The sequence below is a fragment of the Marmota flaviventris genome, chromosome 1 (assembly GCF_047511675.1).
Source record: "Marmota flaviventris isolate mMarFla1 chromosome 1, mMarFla1.hap1, whole genome shotgun sequence".
NCBI lineage: Eukaryota > Metazoa > Chordata > Mammalia > Rodentia > Sciuridae > Marmota > Marmota flaviventris.
In genome coordinates, this window is record NC_092498.1 from 88577149 (window position 1) to 88598299 (window position 21151).

General features: G+C 42.8%; 1 protein-coding gene and 1 non-coding gene across 3 annotated transcripts in view; one reads left to right on the forward strand and one right to left on the reverse strand.

Annotated features, from left to right (window-relative positions):
• Positions 1-21151, reverse strand: part of Scrn1 (secernin 1) — a 62596-nt gene that overhangs the window by 21941 nt on the left and 19504 nt on the right. Inside the window, exons 2-4 of one of the 2 annotated variants that reach the window (XM_027939628.2) lie at positions 20622-20781; positions 10034-10215; positions 203-405 (exon numbers count right to left, since the gene is read on the reverse strand). In XM_027939628.2, coding sequence (XP_027795429.2) covers positions 203-405; positions 10034-10215; positions 20622-20780 — 544 coding nt within the window. In that variant the 5' untranslated portion in view covers position 20781. The remainder of the gene's footprint in view (positions 1-202; positions 406-10033; positions 10216-20621; positions 20782-21151) is intronic. The other variant, XM_027939629.2, reaches the window with a different exon arrangement.
• Positions 2287-2389, forward strand: LOC114096242 (small nucleolar RNA U13). Its single transcript, XR_003583389.2, has one exon. It is a non-coding gene; the product is annotated as a small nucleolar RNA U13 (small nucleolar RNA).

The window sequence follows — 21151 nt, forward strand, 5'->3', positions numbered from 1 at the left end:
CCCAAGGGCCTGCATCCCTTCACTCCAGATTCAGAAGACCCCAGGTGCATCTCCAGAAACAGATGCCCAGAAGTGAACGGTGTGCTTAGGCGTGAAGAGCCAGCACAGACAGGGGCTGCACAGTAGCATGATTTCTCTGGGTCTGGTGCTGTGGGTCCAGCCAACATCCATCTCAGTCTTTCACATGCTCAAAACCACTCACCTGTGATTTTCTCAGCAGCCCAGTACTTCCCTACGGTCTCAAGCACCCAGGCCTCTTCTCGATCCACAAGCAGATACGCACTTTGGAAGCTATGACAGGAGTTTGCATCTTCGTAATAATTCCCACCTTGTCCATGTTCTTCCAACAAGGAGACGATGACATCTAAGGCTTCTTTAGCTGTTGTCCCTCTTTCTAAACCAAGCCTGAAGTCAGGAAACAAGAAGTGTTCCTCAGTCATTTCAACCCACATGATTATTGTCATAGCAACCAAAGACCAAGACAAGGCCCAGGCCTGAAGCACACCAATGCATGTACAATGTTCAATTTGCAGACCAACATGCAAACCAATCAATGGTACTTTCAACTCAGAATACCTCTATCACACATTCAGTTACAAATGCAAAAATCATCCCCCTTCTGCACAGACAGAATCAGGAACCAGCAGCTTTTTCCCCTGGAAAGGAAGGTCGGCCCCCTCTTTCTCTGTGCTGACTCCATCTCCCATGAATCTGTCTGGCTCAGCTCTAGCCCTCAGCAAGCCCTGTGCTTCCTCCTGACTCCTACCTAGACAAAAGGAAATCTCTGCCCAGCCCAGCTTTGCTCACCATCATTCTATACAGGTGTTTTGGTTATTGCTACATATTGTGTCCCTTCAAAATTCATATGATGAAACCCTATCACCCAATATAATGATACTAGGCAAGGGGGCCTTTGGGAAATGACTAATAATGGAGGAACCTTATGATGGGATTAGTGTTTGTATGAAGGAGGCCTCAAGAGCTGCCTTGCCCCATCTACCATGTGAGGACACAGCAAGAAGGCACCACCTGTGAGTCGGATATGTGTTCACACCAGACACCAAATGTTGGCACTTGAACTTGGACTTCCCAGCTCCCAAACTATGAGAAATAAGTTTCTGTTGTTTATCAGCATCCTATTTATAGTTATCTCAGTCTGGATGGTCTAAGACAATTAGTAATAACAGTATTTGATTACCAATCATTCTCCTCTGTGTATATAATTTGCTCAGAGATCTCATTAGAAATGGTTGTCTAGGAGGACATGCTCCATCCTTTTTCTACGTATTTCCCTCCTACCTATTAGCCTACAGCAATTGGTGTGGCTTACAGCTTCAGTTATCAAAAGAACACACCTTCCTTCTGAAGTGAGACATCCATCCTGGCCCTTCCAATTAGTAAACTCTTTAAAGAGAATACAGATACTGCCCTCTCTGTGACCATATGCAGTTTACATAATACATTTGAACTTCAGTTTTATGACATCTATGAAATCAGTTCCTATATCATTGGGTTACAATGGATATAAGTTTCATGAGATAATGAACATGAAAATAGATGGCCTGGGGCTGGGGATATGGCTCAGTGGTAGAGCATTTTTCTGGCATGCATGAGGCCCTGGGGTCCAATCCCCAACACTGCAAAAGAAAAAAAAAAGAATGGCATAGTGCCTAGACCAAATAAATGATGAGTAGATTTCAGGGGGCAGAACACTGTCGCAGAGAAATCTGCAATTCAGAAATAAAGAACTAACTTCTCACTCTGGTTTAACTACTCACAGGCAGTATGATCTTAAGTAACGTCTTCTTTTCAAACCTCTATTTTCTTATTGGTAAAGTAAAAACATTTCTACCCCCTCCTCAGGCTGATATGAAAGAAAATGGTACATCATACGTATTCAGTTCATTTATTCATCTGATCATTCAAATTGTAAGTCTGCTGGCAAAAATTCAAGAGTCTTAGAGCAAAGCTACTGAGATGGTGGTACAAGCCTGTTCTTGGTGAATTTTCAACTCAAGAAGCAGTAGCTATTAAAATTCACCCAATTCAGTGCTTTCTGAAGGAGCATTCCACTGTGCTGTCATGGAGAAGAAAAGATAATGTAGCCACAAGCTATGGACTTATTCTGTAACAGGCTTATTTTCATAGTCGATTTATTACGTACCGATTCATTTGAAATTTCTCATTCTAAGCTCATTTAAGAAGGCTTGGTTACAAAGCTCTGATCTACAAAGCTGAACCCTAACGCCTTAGGAGAGTGATAACAATATTTTAAAAATAACCCTGATCCTCTGTGGTTCACAAGCATGGGGATTGGGTTTGCCCACTGTTGTCTGGGAGACACCTCCCTCAAACCTTGTTACCATGTTGGCACATTACCCACCTGACATGAAAAGAAAAAAAAAAAAAAAGAGCAAGCTTACTGAACGATAGAATTAAGTAGACTTTTCCCTGCTCGAGGTTGTCTTCTCCAAAAAGGAGCAGCAAGAGTGAGAGCTCATCTTATCTTGAGGATCTGGAGCAAACCAGTGTGCTGTGAGACCTGCATCACCAGAACTGCACCTGGAAGGCCTCCTTTCTCCTTCCCAGGGTCCCTGGTGGGCCCTAGTCACAATGCTTCCTACACCCACTCCAGCAGATTCTGCTCCCAGGGCCTTTGCAGGGCCCCAACTGACCTATGCAAATCTATGGAAGGACAGGTGAACACGTAGCCGTGCTCAGTAGCCCCATCTTTGGAGGCTGGGATCTCTCTAATGTTCTCTGGATATTCAGCCTGTTTACCTTCCACTGAAACCCACAATGTGTGCACTTGCCTCCACCCTGACTTGGATGCCCTACATGCACAGCAGGACCTCAGCACCCCAGTACAGACATAATTGTGGTTTCACTCTCCTCCTCCTCAGATCAAGACCACAGGTGGCTCCGTGGACTCACATGACCATCTCCAGCTGGTCTCCCAACCCAGAATGAAGACAGGACCACCAGCTACTCAGTTCAAGGCCACGAAGAACATCAGGGTTCTATACTCTCCTCTGAGACTGAGAGATGCAGGAGAATCCCATGTCACTGAGTGTGGAGGAAATGCCACCGATACCAGGCCTGTGGTAATCCTGGGACACACCCAGCATCCAGAGGCCTATTTTAATGCTGTTTTCAACTGCTTTGCCTCCTAGATGGAGTAGATTCATGTGGTTCCAAATAAGAACAGCACTTTTATGGCCCCAGTGCCTCATTTCCCTTCCATCCAGAGGCCTATTTTAATGCTGTTTTCAACTGCTTTGCCTCCTAGATGGAGTAGATTCATGTGGTTCCAAATAAGAACAGCACTTTTATGGCCCCAGTGCCTCATTTCCCTTCCACCACCCCACATTAGCCTGGGTAAGATCAGGTTAGGGAAAGGGATGAAATTGAATGAGCCAAAGTTATGGTCTCATTCTGAGATCTACTTTCAGTGTAACTCAGATCCTTCCAAACTGTATGCTTTGTCCAGGTTGTTCTGGGCCTGAGAGTTAACTGCTCCTAAATGCAATTCCTAGTTTTATGGGAAAATATTTATTTGGGGCTCACAGCCTTGTCACAGGTATGTCATGCTAGCCCCACCCAATCCTGAAAGATTTACACATCTCACAAGGAAGAAGAGAAACACCTGCACTTTCTTTACTTAAAGTCCCTTTAAGAACTCTGCATATCTTTTCAATATCTGTGCCTCTAGAGATAAGAGGGACCCTGTCCCTTTGCATGCCAAATAAGGTAAAACTAAGTTATAACTAGATTTACTGTGGGATGTGTAATTGCTGTCCCTGAGAAACAAATGAAAACAGTCGACACCCCTCCCCTTAGCCTGGTGTTCTTAGAGGACTCTGCCAATTACCTTCCTTCTTCCCATAATCAACAAGTTTGTAAGTCCCCTCGGGGTAACAGCTGTTATGGCTTAGCTATGAGGTGTCCCCCAGAAGCTCATGTGAGACAATGCAAGAAAGTTTAGAGGTGAAATGATTGAGTTATGCGAGCCTTCAGTGCATTAATGCTCTGATAGGGATTAACTGGGTGGTAACTATAGGCTGAAAGGGTGTGGCTGGAGGAGGTGGGTCACCAAAGGTGTGCCTTTGGGGTTTATATTCTGTCCCTGGAAAACGGAGCTTTTCTCTGCTTCTGGTGCCCAGGTCCTGAGCTGCTTCCTCCATCACACCTTTCTCCGTGATGCTCTGCTTCACCTGGGCCCAGGGCAATGGAGTTGGCCGTTTATGGACCATGAGCCAAATAAACTTTCATGTCTCTAATTGTTCTTGTCAGATCTTTTGGTGACAGCAGCTAAAAATCTGACTAAAACAATGGCCTTCTGGACACTGAAAAATTCCCAGCCTTCAGCCAGAGGGCTGGACGTAGGAAGGTAAGGCTGTGAACTGATCGTACATGTCCCCCCACCCCCAAAATTTGTATGTTGAAGCCCAACCCCCAATGTAATGGTACTTAGAGGTGCCTTTGGAAGGTGATTAGGTCATGAGGATGGAGCCCTTGGGATAAGATTAGGGTCTTTATGAAAGAGACACCATATCTTGTCCTCTTTCTGCTGTCTGTCACATAAGGGCACAAAGAACAGGCAGGGTCTGCAAACCAGAAAGTGAGTGCTCACGAGACACTGGATCTGCTGGCACCCTGATCTTGAACTTCCCAACCTCCAGAAGAGAAATAAACATCTGTTGTTTAAACTCTTCAATCTATGGCACCTTTATCAGAGCAGCCCAAATCAACTAAGAAAGGTCACAAGTGGATGTTAAGTGCTGCATTGATTTGGGAATTTAAAACTGATGGAAACGCATGGTTTTGGACTGCACTTCTGCACTAGGCTCCAACATACCAAACCAGACCAGACCAGACCAAAAGGGAATCGCGCAGGCCAAATGCCCCACAATCAAACTAAAAGCTTTGCTAGGTGCAGTGGCACACGTCTATAATCCCAGCAGCTCCGGAGGCTGAGGCAAGAGAATCACAAATTCAAACCAGCCTCAGTAATTTAGCAAGGCCCTAAACAACTTAGCACAAACCTGTCTCTAAATAAAATTCAAAAAGGGCTGGGGAGGGGCTGGGGTTGTGGCTCAGCAGTAGAGCGCTCACCTAGCATGTGTGAGGCCCTGGATTTGATCCTCAGCACCACATAAAAACAAATAAACAAAATAAAGGTATTGTGTACAACTAAAAAAATTTTTTTTTAAAAAAGGGCTGGGGAGGGGCTGGGGTTGTGGCTCAGCAGTAGAGTGCTTGCCTCCCATGTGTGCAGCACTGGGTTCAATCCTCAGCACCACATAAACATAAATAAATAAAATAAAGGTATTGTATCCATCTACAACTAAAATACTTAAAAAAAAGAGTTTAAAAAAATGAATTTAAAAAAAAAGGGCTGGGGGTATGGCTTAGTGGTTAAGCGCCCCTGAGTTCAATCCCTGGTACCAAGTGGGTAGGAGGGACTGAAGCTTTAAGGGAGCACGAAATAACTCCAATTTTTTATTAAAACAATAGATTCCAGTCTGCCTGAGTCAGCATAACAAGGAAGTCCCTTCTGCTTTCACACTTCCAAAAAAATAACCTAAAATAACCTAATGTTAACCAATCCATTTTTCCCCTGCTCTTCTGTTTCCTTGCTTCCATTTTATAAAACCACTGTTCTGCTATTGCCTCATGGGAACTCTGTTTTGCAGAATGAAGGCTACCCTGATTCATGCGTCACAAATAAATGCCATCTTGACCTCAAACTAAATTTGCCATCATTTTGACTTTTGACAGAAGGCAGGGTGTGTGATCTTTGGGCTCAGTTCCACCTCTCAGTGTCCAGAGCTTCCTGTCTCATTAGAGTAGGACTGCGATCTAATGCAGAGAGGAGTGGTTCACCTGAGGTTAGCAGGTCCTGGTATTTCTGGCCCAGCCACCATCTAGCCTTGGTGCTGTGGGCAAGTCCTTAAACTCCAGCTTCCTCATCTACTAAATGTAAGTAAACAAACAGACCAATGTCATGGCTGGTTGTGAGAGCTGAACGAAATACATGCACATATGTCTTCCTAGAGTGATCAGTGAGCTAGAACTAATGACAGTTCTTTCCTCCTACAGTGATCAGCCTCCCTTCAAATCACCTGTGAGTTTCCACATGCGTGAACCACCTAAAGAGAAACTACAGGGCTTTCCAAATTTTCACACTGGCTTCTTTCCAGCGACTTTTGTATTGATGTTCTTGCCATGCTGAGGGGCTAACGGGATGTGTCCAGAATTATAAAATATTCTGAAATACTGAGATTGACTGGGGTTTTGTGCCAACATTAAACACAGATAGGATGAGAAAAAGTCAATCTGCAGATAAAGAAAAGAATAAAGCTGTTATGCAAAGAAGAGACTTGGAACACTGAAGGAATGGGGTGACCTGTCCTAGCCAGCCGTACCAGTGTTATCAAGGAAAATGCTAAATAAACCCTCTATTTTCACTTGCTCTTAATTGACTTATAAAAAAAAAAAAACAGTAATTTTGGAGGACACACAGCTAGGCAATAACATTATTAATCCCCCACTGGCTTTGCTGTAGATGATACCTGTGGGTTATGACAACAGCTCTCTAGGGCTCTTCAGGGACCTGAGGCCCACTGTTGCTGAAAGCACTGACTCTTCCCTTGGGCCTACAGATGTCGGATGGGCAATGGAATGGGATAAAAAGGCTGGCATCTCTATCTTCATACTGTGTCTCTCTCCTTTGTTGCCTCAACATCTGAGCCTGATTCTACTCAGCCCTGCTAAGAACACTGGAGAAATGTTTTCTGCAAAGTATAATACAGGGTTGACTTTACCAGACTTGCCTTGTGGCTCTCAGTCTCCCCACTTTAAAGCTAAAGGCACCTACCAGCTTCCACAACCAGAAGTACCAGATCATGAAAGGAATGAAAAGAGGTGACACCAGAGTTCCTGGTAGATCTCTGCCTATTCCCAGAAAACACAGGACTATTCCTCCCCTTCCTTAGCCTCTCTCTCTCTCTCCTCATGATTCCTCTCCTGTGTCTGTAACCCCTTGACTCTGGAGTTGAGAAGCTGATTTGTGAGCAAAACCCTTTCTCTTCCATTCTTTGGTCAATGAATAAAGCCTTTCTTTCTCCCCAGTACTCAACTCGCAGACATGATTCTTCCATGGGTCCAGCCTCCAAAGTTGAGCCTAGTAACATCAGCTCAGAGAGCAGAGGGTTAAATTTCAGGGATTTTGGACCAATTGTTAAGCAACTGGTAGCCATGAAATCTGTCCTGGTGAGAGTAGAAAAGTCCACAAATCAGGGCTGCCCCTCCCCCAGTTGATTATTAAACATTTCCCAGCATACAGCAGACTAATGGATCCTAAAAGCTTTCTAGTCCTCATAGGTGCTGAAGCCTATATGCATTATCATGACAGCCAGACCCTGGATTGTAAGAGACACCTTGACATTCAGTTAATAAATTCCCCCCTTTATGTTAGCTCCTGTCAGCTACTTGACACTTAGAACCAGCCTCATGAAATGCAGAAATGTCTGTATCTATGTGCCTTTTCTTGGGATTGAGGATAGGAATGGGGGAAACTGGTTAACAAAGTCCCACAGAGATCTGTGGATAGTAAAAATAAAAAAAATTAACAAATACATAAAAAACAAAGCTTGGCTTTTAGCATCAGCATCAGTGGAAGTATTGATGTTCTTGCCCTAATGCTTGCATTCACACAAGCCTTTAAGAAACACGTATGAATTGTACCTTTATTTTAAATCCAGTACCTGTTAGAATGCTACTATCATTCATTTATGTCTCTTGAACTGAGGTTTGATTTGACATATGAATGGAAAACACAAAGGACCAGGATACTTATGAAAACTGCTGTACTTTTTTTAATATTCCAATAAAGAATAGCAGATACTTGGAGTGTAAAATATAAACAGCCTCCTCTCACAGGAGCTGTTTATATTTTACACTCCAAGGAAAGAACTGGCATCCAAGCACAGAGGACAAGCAAGGGCAGAGAAAGTAGGGGCACCTCACAGCAATACCTAGGGTGATACTGAGACTGACATCAAAAGGATGGAACCAACCCACAGCAAGTTCCCCCTGCAGCAGGGCTATTCTGTTTTTTTCACCCCTCAAAACCTTCTAGAGGGATTGTTTAAACAGATTGCTAGCCCCACCCCCAGATTCAGCAGAGGTCTTGTGGGGACTGATAATATCTAACAGGTTCCCAGGCCATGTTTGCTCACCGTTCACACTTTGAGAAACAGTGCTCTAGAACCTGGCCACTCAAACTGTGGTTGGCAAATCCTCAACATTAATATCTCCTGGAGCTTCCTATAAATGAACGTAAAAGGGAGTTTGGTTGCTCTGAAATGGTCCCTTAGAATTTCACCAGACTTGGCTGAACTGATCCTAGCCAGTTTAAAGCTGAGACCAAACCCTTAACTCGAAGATCCATGCAAGGTGCAGATAACAGAGGCCCCACTCTGAAGAGCCTGCCTGTCACAGGGTCCTCCTCACTCTCTTTTTATTGCAGAAGCTACATAGGGCTAGCCAGGGTAAGAGTTAAAACTAAATAGCTAAAGTTCAGCCCTTACCCTGTCATCTATTCCTGACATATGTTATTATTCCAGACCTTGCTAGCTATCACAATACCAATTATGTGCCAAATTTATCTTTGCTGTCTATATCCCTGAGTCTTGCAGATAGATGCAAGTCAAAAACTCCTCCTCAAAGCATCCCAAATGTGTCCAGTCTGTGACAATATCTGAACATAGAGCAGAGCTTGCTGACCATCCTCACTTTGTGAACCAGTGCTCTAGAACTTGTTTCAGTGCTTATATTCTGGAATTCTGTGCCACACATGTGATGTCCAATCTCCTTGAGTCACCTCTTTCCTACTGTCATCTCTTATATTGTTCATACAATTTGCATTGCTCAACTTTCTGTCTCCTCCCTGCAACCACATTAAAATCTTGTTGAAGCTTTGAGCTTCTTTATGCACTCAGGGTCAAGCACAAAGTAGATATTCAGTAAACTCCTGTTGCCTTATGGGTTGATAATCTTGAAAAGATCAATCTGAAGCATATAAGAAAAAAAATTATCAAAATAAAGGTATTTGTTGGTGAATGGATGGAAATGGAGAAAACCATGCTAAGTGAAATAACCCAGACTCAGAAAATCAAGGGTTGAATGTTTTCCTCTCATCTGTGGAGCAAACAAAGGAAAGAAGGCAGTTTAGTCACTCATTCAAAATTCTGTTGGTGATCACCCATTAGTTGCCAGGCCCACAGTTCCCAGGGATTGTAACATGGGGTAGAGGACCAAACAAAGATCCCTGCCCCATCCAGCTTCCACATCCAGTTCCTTCTGGTGCATGCTGGCTAGGAGACGAGGGAAAGAAAGAAGAAACAACTGAGAGGTAGAGGGTGAAGGAGGGTGGTCATCGCTCTGATGGTTTTTAAAATTTTAAGTGTTTTATGTATCTTTTCTTTGACATATACTTATATATTTCAAATATAATAAAATTTACCCATTTTAAACTATGAGACTCAGTGGTTTTAGTCTATTCATAAAGTTGTACAACTATCATCATGATTCAAGTATAGAACTTTTTCAAATGTCCCCAATAGAAACCTCACACCCATTAGGACTCACTCACCATTCCTCACCCCCACCCGAACCTAGGCAACCACTAATCCACCTTTTGCCTCTCTGGATTTGCCTCTTCTGTATTGTTTCATACAAATGGAATTGTACAATATATGACTTTGTGCCTGCCTTCTTTCACTCGGTATAATGTTTTCAACATCATCATGTAGCATATGATGGTACTTGATTCTTTTTTATTACTGAAAAATATTGCATATTAGCTTATTCTCTTTTTTCCCCACCATCTGAAAGTTTCCATCAAAAGGCACACATCAGCTCTGGGAGGATTGTGTTACCAAATATGAGGTTCAGGAGGAAATAAATCTCATCCCCATTCCAGACTATACTGTCTGGGTAGTTGTTTCAAAGAATCACCATGCAGTACCTGACCAGATCCATCCCCAGTAAGGCTTCCGTCTCAGCAGCCGGTTCTCTGGTGTTGACGGCTTCATTGGCTATGCACACGCCGTGCTCATTGGCTCCCATTTCTGCCCCCCAAAGCCAGGCGGGTCTGCTTATCACTATGGCATGTGTCCTCGGAACTTGGTCAATTGAAATGTAAGTGCACTAAAAAATGAAGACAAGAAAGAAAGCACCGTCACCTGTCGGGTACCTCTTGGTTTCCACCCAGGCTCTCACAATGGACCATCACATCAGTCACAGAGCCAAAAAACAAAAGGCCTTGTGAACATCCAGCTTTAAAAGACACCTGGAGTCGCAATGCAGCTCAAAGGTTTCCATGGTGAGTTCAGTCTGTTTGGTTCAAGCCAATCTGTTCATAGTGCTTCCACATCTGTGATCATCTTGCACCAGGTATTCAGCCAACCTCTGCCCTGAACACTCTGTATCTGGCCATCTCCACAGCCACAGATGACCACCGGGATTTCAAATGAACATAGCTATTAATTTCCATTTGCAAAAATCCTGATGGATCAGGGTTTCTGAACTTTTCTGAAGGTATAGAGCTCTTTCTTCAAAAGAAACCTCACCCAGAAGCCCGACACAGAATGTGGCTAAAAGGGAAGATGCTTTGTCTGAAGAAAGAAGGTTCCCTGAGACCCCAACAATAATTCCTAGAGTTTCCCAGAACACAGTTTGACAACCTATATGATTTCAGTAATGGCAGAAAAGGAAGAAATGGTTATGATATTGGGATGAAACCATGGCATTCCAACATGCACCTCCTTGCACATTGCTTTCCAGTCTGGGCCACTGGATTCTCACACTAAGGCAGTGAGAATTCTCTACGGTAGTGAGGCAGGCACAGGAGGAAACAGATCCATGGAGGTGTGCTTCTAGCTGCTGTCACCAACACAGTACAAGCCACTTAGACTTGCATGTCTTAACCTTCTCTGGGCTGCCCGGTCTTTACCTGAGGGAGCTAACTTAGATCACAGTATTTCTTCCAAAAGTACTTTTAACTGTAAAACATTTCCTTCATAAAAACTCTTACACAGAAGTGGAAATACAATAAAACCGGTTGAAGTGAGCTGGGGCAAAAAGATGAGCAGTGTGGGACCAGGACAGGTGGGGACATACTCACATCCTTGCTTGCTTTTTTTCCTTAAGCTCCCTACCCTGTGGCCCACCAGGGGACTGGGCTGGGCACAAAGCTCTCCAAGGCCCCTATGACACACTCTCTGTGTGGTGGATGCAGTGTGGGCCACTAAATTGCAAAGAGCTCTTGAGCTCCCAGGGAATCATTTTACGAGCCACAGTGTCATTTACATTTTAAATAGGGCAGCTGAAAGCCCGGGATTACTGAAGCCTAGGCTTTTTTTTTTTTTTTTTTCAAGACAGTTCTATCGACTGAATACAACCCAGAAATCTATTCTGCATTGATTTCCTGTAATCTCTGCTCCTCAAGTAAAAGCTGAAATGCACGTAGCAAACACAGTGGTTTGGTCGGGTGATATCTGTGTCTGCACAATCCACGTCACGGGTTGCACTGCAGTGGCGGGGGGATATTATTTCACTTGATACATATTTGTAAACTGCAAGCTAATTAAGTCCAGGGGTTGCCAAGAAACCCTTGAGATTTTGGTGGCAAATGAACAATGAAACATACTCTTGAAATGTTTTTCTCTATTCCATTCCCCAAATTTATTTATTTTAATAAATGATTCATCTAGAGCAAAAGGCCAGCCAAAATAGGAATCGCAACTATGTTCCCTGTGCTTTTCTAAGTTGAACTGAAGGTTCTACCTTAAAATTGCATTCCTCCGTGTTAAAAAACAAGAAGCCTTTCAGGCATTGCGATGGTTTTGATGTTGAGGGATCCCCAAATGCCCAGGTGTTAAAGGCTTGATCCTCAGGGTGGTGCTACTGGGAGGTGACGGGACCTTTAAGAGGTGGGGCTAATGGGTGGTCTTTAGGTCACTGGCCCTTGAAGAGGATTGTGGGACCCCAGCTTCTTACTCTTTCTCCTCTGCTCCCTGGCTCTTGAAGTTAAGCCATTTTCCTCTGCCATGACAAGCTGCCTCATCCCAGGCCCAAAGCAACAGGGCAAACCAATCCTGGGCTGGAGCCTCCAAAACCGTGAGCTCAAATAACCCTTTTCTCTGTATAGGTTAAGTGTATCTGTTACTGAAATGAAAAACTGACAAAGACAGGCATTGGCCAAGATTTTCCAAAAGCCCAGTCCCCACTGAACACAAGTGACAAATTTTGTCTTGAAAAGCAAGAATGGGGAAGGAATCTCAGCTTCTTAAAAGAGATTTATCATGATTTTTTTTTAAAAGGCAGGAAAAGAGTAGAAATAGGGAATGGTTTTATTGATTTGTCCTCAAACACATTTTTACACATTTATACCCATTTACCAGTTATTTATAGAGCACCCACTACATTCAAAGTATTTTGTGCCAAGTGTTGCTGGCAGAAAATCAATGAGGATGGCTGTTTTCTGTCCCTTGGTTGGGAAAGAAGAAGGTCTATCCACATAAATTGAGTAACTGCCAAATGACTCCAGTGTCACAGAGGCCTGTCCATGTCATACTCATGGCATCCTGCCCCTTCCTTCTTATCAACCCTGCTTTGTTTTTTATATTTCCCATTCCATTCATTCCACTTACCACCTGATAAAATATTACACAGCTCATCTATGCTATCTCCCCAAAAGCTAGAAGGTAAGCTGCAGGAAAGAAGGAGGAAGTCTTTGTTGTTTAGTCCATTTACATATCAAGGCTGGTCCACAGTGGGCACCAGTAAGCTTTATTTTTCATGAATGGACAGATGGATGGTAAAGATCTAAGGGAGCATAACAAAGGTCCAAAGGAAAGAGGGAACACATGTAAGTGGCCAGAGGTTTTTCTCAAGTGGTGACATTTGAGTTGATTTGGAAAAAAACATATGTCAGACATCAAGATATTCCAGACGGCTGGGCGTGGTGGCACATGCCCATAATTCCAGCAACTCTGGAGGCCGAGGCAGGAGGATCACAAGTTCCAAATGAGTCTCAACAACTTAGCAAGGCCCTAAAGCAACTTAGCAAGATCTTGTCTTAAAACAAAAATTAAAAAGGGCTGGGGATGTGGCTCAGTGGTAAAACACCCTGGGTTCAATCCCCGATACAAAAAAAAAAAAAAAAAAAGATATATTCTGGAGAGAGCAAAGAGCCCAAGAAAAGGCAGAAATGGGATGTCTGTGGTGTATTCATGGTCCAGGGAGGTCCCCACCGTGCAGCTAAGGGCAGCCATTCTGACAACACTGAGGCACAGAACTGCAAAGGCTCAACAAGGATTGACAAAAATGTTGCACATTGAATCAAAAAGACCAGATGGCCCTTGTGGGAGTTCAAACTGTAGGCAGCCAACCTGACAGTTTCAGGGCCAAATTGAGAATGATGAGGAAGGAAGGGGATCCCCAAATAGCCAGATGGGACAGATCAGCCCCTCATAAGCACTAGAACTGAAAGCCAATGTGGCCACATCCCCCTCATGTGCTGGGAACCTCAGGGAGCCTGTAACACATGCCCCTGGCGGACTCTTTGTCATAGACCAAGGAAGCCTGGGACTAACAAGGGCCCTTCTGTGACAGTTATTCATGCCCGCTCCATTGTGTTTTAAATGTGGCTAATCACAGCCACCTCTGGGGAGTGGGACCAGGGAGGGGAGGGATGAACACATTATCCTCATAAGCATGGGTGATTTAAAATCCCAGGTTAGGACCAAAACTCACAAAATAATGAAATTTACACCAGAGGTAATTAGCTAAACTCTGTAAAGCCAGCCATCTAGAACATAAACTCCACAGGCAGTCTTTTCTTTCTTCTTCCTTTCTTTTTTTAAATAAAATTCACTGACCTTGACAACTGCTACATTATTAATGAGGCTGACACAGAAGTGGGATTTGAGATGGCAGAGGAGGTTTTCACAGGAGAAAATATCCATCCAGCACCTGAAATCTTGTTTCAAAGTAGAAAAAAACAATTGAGTGCCTCAAGTCAAAATTCCTAGCTAAATTTCTTTTAGAAAAGAAAAGGAAAGTGTTTCAGCCCTTGGATGGATCCTTAGAGGTGGCTGCCATCTCAGCTTTGGTTATTAAGCCATTCAAGTGAACTGTGAAAAGGGATGAGTGATTTGTCTTGCTGCCCCATGGCTACTCCCTCCCTGACTCTCATAAAACAAATCTGTCAGCAAGTATGACTTTGGGGGTGTCAGAGCCTCATAACAATATAAGAATGCCCACAGCAGCCAGGGAACGTGATAAGGTTTGCTTCCAAATGTCAACTCAACCTCATGTGAACTCTGGGATTTTAAAGGACCATCCTGTCCTGAGCCTGCCCCTCTCCGTAGCTGCAGGGGACACCTACCATGTTGGATGGTGGAAAAGATGAGCCTTGAAAAGGCCCTACAGAAAAGATAAAAACAATGATCCTGCAGAGCAAGCCTTTTATTGTTCTACAGGAATGGGTCAAAAATGAAAAGCAAGATCAGCTTCCTGCTGGCGCCTACCCTGCCCCACATCCCAGCCACACTATTTGTGGACGTCGCCCAGTGAAAGGGGGAGTAGACGCTCACACAATAGGCGGTTCAGCTAATGAAATGCAACCATTGTGCCTCTCTTACTGTACTCAGATGGTGAACACAACCCTGGCACCACCAGTGAAAACCATTATGGGATGCATTGATGAGTCAGCCAAACTTCTTATGGTGGAGAGAGAACAGGCAGGGAAATGGAAGGCTACAGAGAAATGGCTTTAATTTTAGAAAAAATGCAACCCTAAAGCAGCATTGCTCAGCGTCACTGAGGGTTTGTTCGTTTATCTTTAAGTTTTTAATCCCAGTGTAAGCTTACTATTGTGCATCCTTAAAGTTCATAAGAGTCTAAATAAATAGTTGACTAAAGAAGGTGGGGAGGTCAGAGGGCAACACCATTGACCACACTTTAGAACTGCTTTGGATTTTCCTGAAGCTTTAAGAGATCTCCGGGGATGAGCCATGCAGAGGCCTGGGGTCAGGAGTAGGTTTGGGAAAAGACACTTGCTGCCAAGCTGTGTTCTCCTGGAAGCCAGGGCAAGGCTTCTGGTTTCACACAGCTCCTGGTCCAGGTGTGGAAGGACAGAAAACAGACACAGACAGGAAAAAAAAAAAAAAACGTATATTGGCTGCCCATGGAGCTCTGCTTAGCTGTCTGGGATACTAGAATGTCTTATGCTTTCCCATTGGAAGAAATAACCTCTAGAGCTAAAATTCAGTACTCTACCCCATTCTCTCTCTCTCTCTCTCTCTCTCTCTCTCACACACACACACACACACACACACACACACTCACACACATACCACAAAACACAGCCTCCATCTGGACAATTTTTCTAACAATTTTCTCAAGCCATTGCAAATTCTAAATTTTCTCTTCTTCTCATAAATATTTTCACTGGTAAAGAAAAGAGACAGGACCTACAAAAAGCCTACCCCAATCACGAGAATACTGAGTCCAGAGAGCACTTTGTGTAGTGGAAAAACAGACATAAATTAGAATTAATTTTCAAGGAATGGAAAAAATGAAGGAGGAAAATAATGGAAATGAGATTTATTAACAAATATTAACAGACTCCTTCAAAAAAAATTATGTGTCCAAACTAACCTTGCTACCAAGGGTTCTCTCTGTCTCCTTAAACTGGTATAATTAGCTTCTTGGGCACCAAGTGTAAAAAATGTAAACTTTAGCTGAAATCCATTGTTTTTCTGGACTAATATTCTAATATTGGTTCAATATTTTTCTAAATGATAAGTGCAACCACGTAAGAATAGAACTATGCTATCTGTGGGTGTGTATGCACATATGCGCGCGCACACACACACACACAGAGCACATCATAACCCAAGAAGTTTTCATCTGCTTCATCAACCTCCCCACATCCAGAGGGAAAGGCTGTAATTGGAGTAAGTTCAGGGGAGTTCTGCGATGCATGGTGGTACAGCATCCTCAGAAAGAGAAGACAGCCTTTCAAACTAGATACATAGTTATCCATCCTACTTGAAAGCCAAAGACAAGCTGTTAAAAAAACAGAATCCACATGGGAAAGACTAAAGAATATCAAATTAAGACGTTCCAATCTGCCAACTCGGCAGCTGAATAAAAACACACTGTGTAATTTTAGAAACTGAGCAACTCTGTGCTGAAGGATCTTATTGCTTATTCTCCCAGCCTCAAGCAAAGTGAGTTTGACATATGGTACATGACAGGACTGATGGATGGGAGGATGAAGGGCAGGTGAGTGGTCAAGGTGGAAGGGAAGCCACCTGGAAGGATGGGCCAGAGGGAAGGATGAGTGGGTGGATAAGCAATCAGGATGACTTTTCGTACACGGTTCTTCTCAGGATGAGAGTTCCTGGGACCTCAACAGTCCAGTATGAGGTTTCTAGGGAATTCTTAGGATATGTGTTTAGAGTATCATGAAATGGATGAGGAATAGATTGGTTCTTATGGGAAGTTCTTACTCCTCAGAGTTTAAAAAAAAAATCTGTGTTCTAATGGCGTTTTTATGAAAGTCCTATGACAATAACTGTGGCTCATACACCCAAATATGGGAAGGAATTCAGCATTTTGTCCTTGGGACAAGGACAGAATGGAGACAGGTGTAACTATAAGGGAGTTAAACAGTAAATTTGGAAAGCAGACTCAGAAGCATGTGCTAAAGATAGGGAGTTTGGGCACTGACACCTGGAGTCACAGAGTCTCTTAGCACAGGTCAATTATTAAAAAACAAAAGAAAAAAAATCCCTCTCTTCACAATGCCAAGCATAAGAGGTTACATATCATACCATCCAACTACACGTTTCCATGGAGACATTAGAGAGGGGTTGCCAGGGGTTGGGGGAAAGTATGAACTGGTCAGGAGCATGGAGGGTCTCCAGGACTATAAAAGCATTCTCCACAACACCATAATGATGGGCACATGTCATTACATGTGTGTCAAAGCCCATAGGATATATGACACAAAGAGTCAATGTTAGGCTTTAGTCAATAACAGTGCATAACAATGGCTCATCAATCATAACTAGTGAACCACACCAGGGCACAGGGGAGACTGGGAGGCAGAGTGAGGGATTATATGGGAACTCTCTGCTTTCTCTTCGTAGCTCTGTAAACACAAATGTGCCCTAAAAAAAAGTCTAAACGACAAATAAGAATCTTTTTCAATGAGATGGGCAGAGCTGTATCCTGGAAAAAAAAAATTCTGGTAACTCTGCAGGGAAAAGGATCCAGGAGAAAGACACACGAGGATGAACAAGAATATATCAGAGGGCTAGGGCTGTAGCTCGGCGGAATAGCACTCGTCTGGCACTTGTGAGGCACGGGGTTCAATCCTTAGTACTGCATAAAAATAAAACTACACCTATTCACATAAGAGACCAAGATTTAACCTAGAGCACACCTGAGTGACAATATACCATGAATTAACAGGTAAAAGTAAGTCTATTCCCTAAAATGACTATAGCCACAAGAGTAGAACAAGAGGAGTTATTTAGCCTATTTTTCCCACAAAAAGAACAAACTTTTCTGAAATACTTATTTCAGACATGATTATAAATGGTTTATGTATAATGTTGTAGATACTAGGGCTACTTAACAAATCGTTCCACAGTTTAGTGGTATAAAATAACCATTTTAATTAAGCTCACATGTTTAACAGGTCAGGAATGTGAACAGCAAACAGCAGAGATGGTGTGTCCACTCCAGAGACTGGGGCCTGAAACCATCTGGAAGGTCTTTCATTCACATGTCTGGCAGTTGATGCAGGATGTTGACTAGAGAACCTCAGCTCTTCTCCAAATGGGCCCCTCCCTGTGGTCTCTATATGTGGAAAAGTTTGGGTTCCTCCCAGCATGATAAATGACTGGCTTCTTAGGGCTACAGTCAGAGAGCCAGACAGAAAGAAGCTATGTCCTTTTACCACCCAGCCCTGAAAGGCACATAGCATTCCATTCACATGCCCCACAGGTCAGAGCAATCACTAAGGTACATGGTGGGGATGAGAGATGTAGACCACATCTGCCCCTCTCCCTGGGAGGAGTGCCCCTCACACTGTAAGAAGTGCATATAAGGTGAGATTTGGTGCAGCCAATTTGGGGAAATTAAATCTGTCCATGTGAAAAGTTTATTTATATGTTTATTTATATGCTCTCTCAGGGGCAAAAATAGAATTATTCAGGGAAGACAGACAGGGAAGGTCAGTAACCACTCGAATCAACAAACTTCACCCACTCTACCCTGTTCCAGGAAAAGAGAAATACTCAGACCCAAATGACACAGATATTCATGCACTGGTGAAAACCAATTGAACCTAACATGCTCATCAAAGAAACTAGCACTCTTCTCCCACATCAAAGACTCGCTGCAGTCTAGGGGCTTGGACTGAATTAACAGCTTAACTCAAGAGACATGTGGTTCTGGTGAAAGCCCTGTAGGACACAGTCCACCACTGCTCCATCCACAGACAGCCTACGTCTAGTCACGCTCAACTCTGCCTGTTCATTCCAGTGCCTTTGTCAAATTCACCCAAAATAAGAGCTCTTCATAGAATTCTGTTGCTCTTTGGTGCTGACTTGTGCTTTCAAAGGATAGAAACAGAACCAGTGATTTAAGATTCAGAAAAAAACAAAAACAACAACAAAAAAAAAACACTGTACACATTGATGCACTAATTTAAAACCAAACATGATGACCAGGAAAAAAAAAATCCATTTATTTTAACAGCCTTAAAACACTAAAAAGGAGAGGATAGAAAAGAGTTTTGTTCATTTACTAGCTCCAACACTTTTCTCCAAAAAACAACAAACACTTGTTTGTTAGTTGTGTGCATGCACACATACACAACCCTAAGTAAATATACCATAACCATGAAGTTTATTTCATGAATGCAATCATGGCTCAATTACCAGATGAATAGAAAGAAAAAAACTAGGTTATTAGATTATTTCCGTAATCATGAAAAGACCTTCATCAAAACTTAATACCTATTCCCAAGTTGTTGTTGTTTCATTAAAAATAAGAATTCATATAGATCTTTTAACTTGATAAAACAACATAAATCTTAGTCCCAAAGCTATCATCTTACTCAATAGGGAAGCACTAGAGGCAACCCCACTCAGGTCAGAAACAAAGGCAAAAAAAATGTCAAAAACATGGAGTTTAAGATATGAGAGCAATCAGACAAGAAAATAATTAGAGATGTAAGAGAATAATCAAAGTGCCATTATTTGGAGGTGATTCATAACAATACACCTGGAAAACCCAAGAGAATTTATAATAAAAGAGAATACAACCCAATAAAAGAATGTGATAAAATAGTAAATTAATTAAGATAGCCATCATGGAAACTTGACAAAACACTCTAGGAATATGCAGACACAGGCATTGTCATAACATTACTGGTGGGAATGCAAAATGGTAAACTACCTGAGGAAGGATATTTAACAAAATTACATGTTTATTTACCTTGTGACCCAGTATTACCACTTCTAGGCATCTATCCCTAAGAAAGACTGACAAAAAAAAAAAAAAAGTATATTTGTTAAAGCACTCAAAACAGGAATTGATTGATAATTTGTAACATGACAAAAATAGACTATTTTATACTGTGGTAGATGCATGTGGCTATTATTCATTTCAGCAATCTTTATAATAGCAAAAGACTGGAAGACCACCCAAATGTCCCCCAGCATTCAGGGGCTGCTTAAACTATGGTTCATTGTAGAACGGAACACTCTGCAGCTCAAAATAAGGAATGAAGAGTTCCTGTATATACCATATGCCCTGATTCCCAAGATAGGATTTTAGTTGGAAAAAAAAAAATAAAGGATAGAGGTATATGTGGCATGCTACTATTAACCTTAGAAAGGAGAAAAGGTGGGGCTGAGGTTGTGGCTCAGTGGTAGAGTATTCGCCAGAATGCATGAGGCACTGGGTTCAATCCTCAGCACCGTGTAAATGTAAAATAAAGATATTGTGTCCACCTAAAATTAAAAAATAAATATTAAAAAAAGGAGGAAGGGGACCTGGAAAAATACATATGTGTATGTATGATTTTTACACATATATACATTTTTAATGAGAAGGATAAACCAAAAATTCTTCTAAAACATGGTTAACTATGGAGAGAAAAGAAAATGGAATAAAGAGACAAGGACAGACATAGCACTTTGAATATACTTTTTTTAAAGATTTGACTTTAGGGCTGGAGTTGTATGTAGCCCAGTGGTAGAGTGCTTGCCTATAAAGATTTCACCTTAGAACCATGTAAAATTTTACTTACTTAATTATAAAACAAGGATCATAAGGAGCAGAGAATTCTTCACATACCCTCGTTTTTTTAAGACTGTGAGCCAACGTGAATGAAAATGAGAATCAGCAGAAATCACATGACAATCTGATGGGTGAGCAGGCTTCCAAGAAAGAAGCCAGTGTTTGGAGGCAGAGCCAGAGAAGGCTCCTCAGCGTGGAGGAACTGAGACATGCGCATGACTTACCTCGACCTTGCTCTCCGGTTCGTGATCAGCAGCGGAGAAATACACAACCTCCTGCACTTCATCCCTGGGCCGCGCTGAATTTTTCCCAAACACCACCAGACCATCCTTAGCACGCGGCGGGAAGGCCACAAAGCAGTAACTTGGAGGAGCTCCGGCCATCCTGAAAAGAGAACACCCGTGAGAACAGGAGCGGACCTGACGGGGAACCTTCCAAGGGCGAGTTCTGCAAACGCATTTCACCAGCGGGAACAGATTCACCGTGGAACTGTGCGCAGTGAGCTCATGAAGCGATCCCAGCTGGCAGTGAAGGTGGGGTGCCTGGAGTCGAACCACAGAGTCACAGAGACCAGATATTGTTTAGTACTCCGTGGGATTAAATGAGCTCAGATTCTCCACACACCGAAATGGCAGCCAAAAGTTCAGTGGCGTGGGAGAAAGCAAAGGGGATTATTGTTCCTGGCAGAAAACACACACACACACACAGAGAGAGAGAGAGAGACAGAGAGAGAGAGACAGAGAGAGAGAGAGAG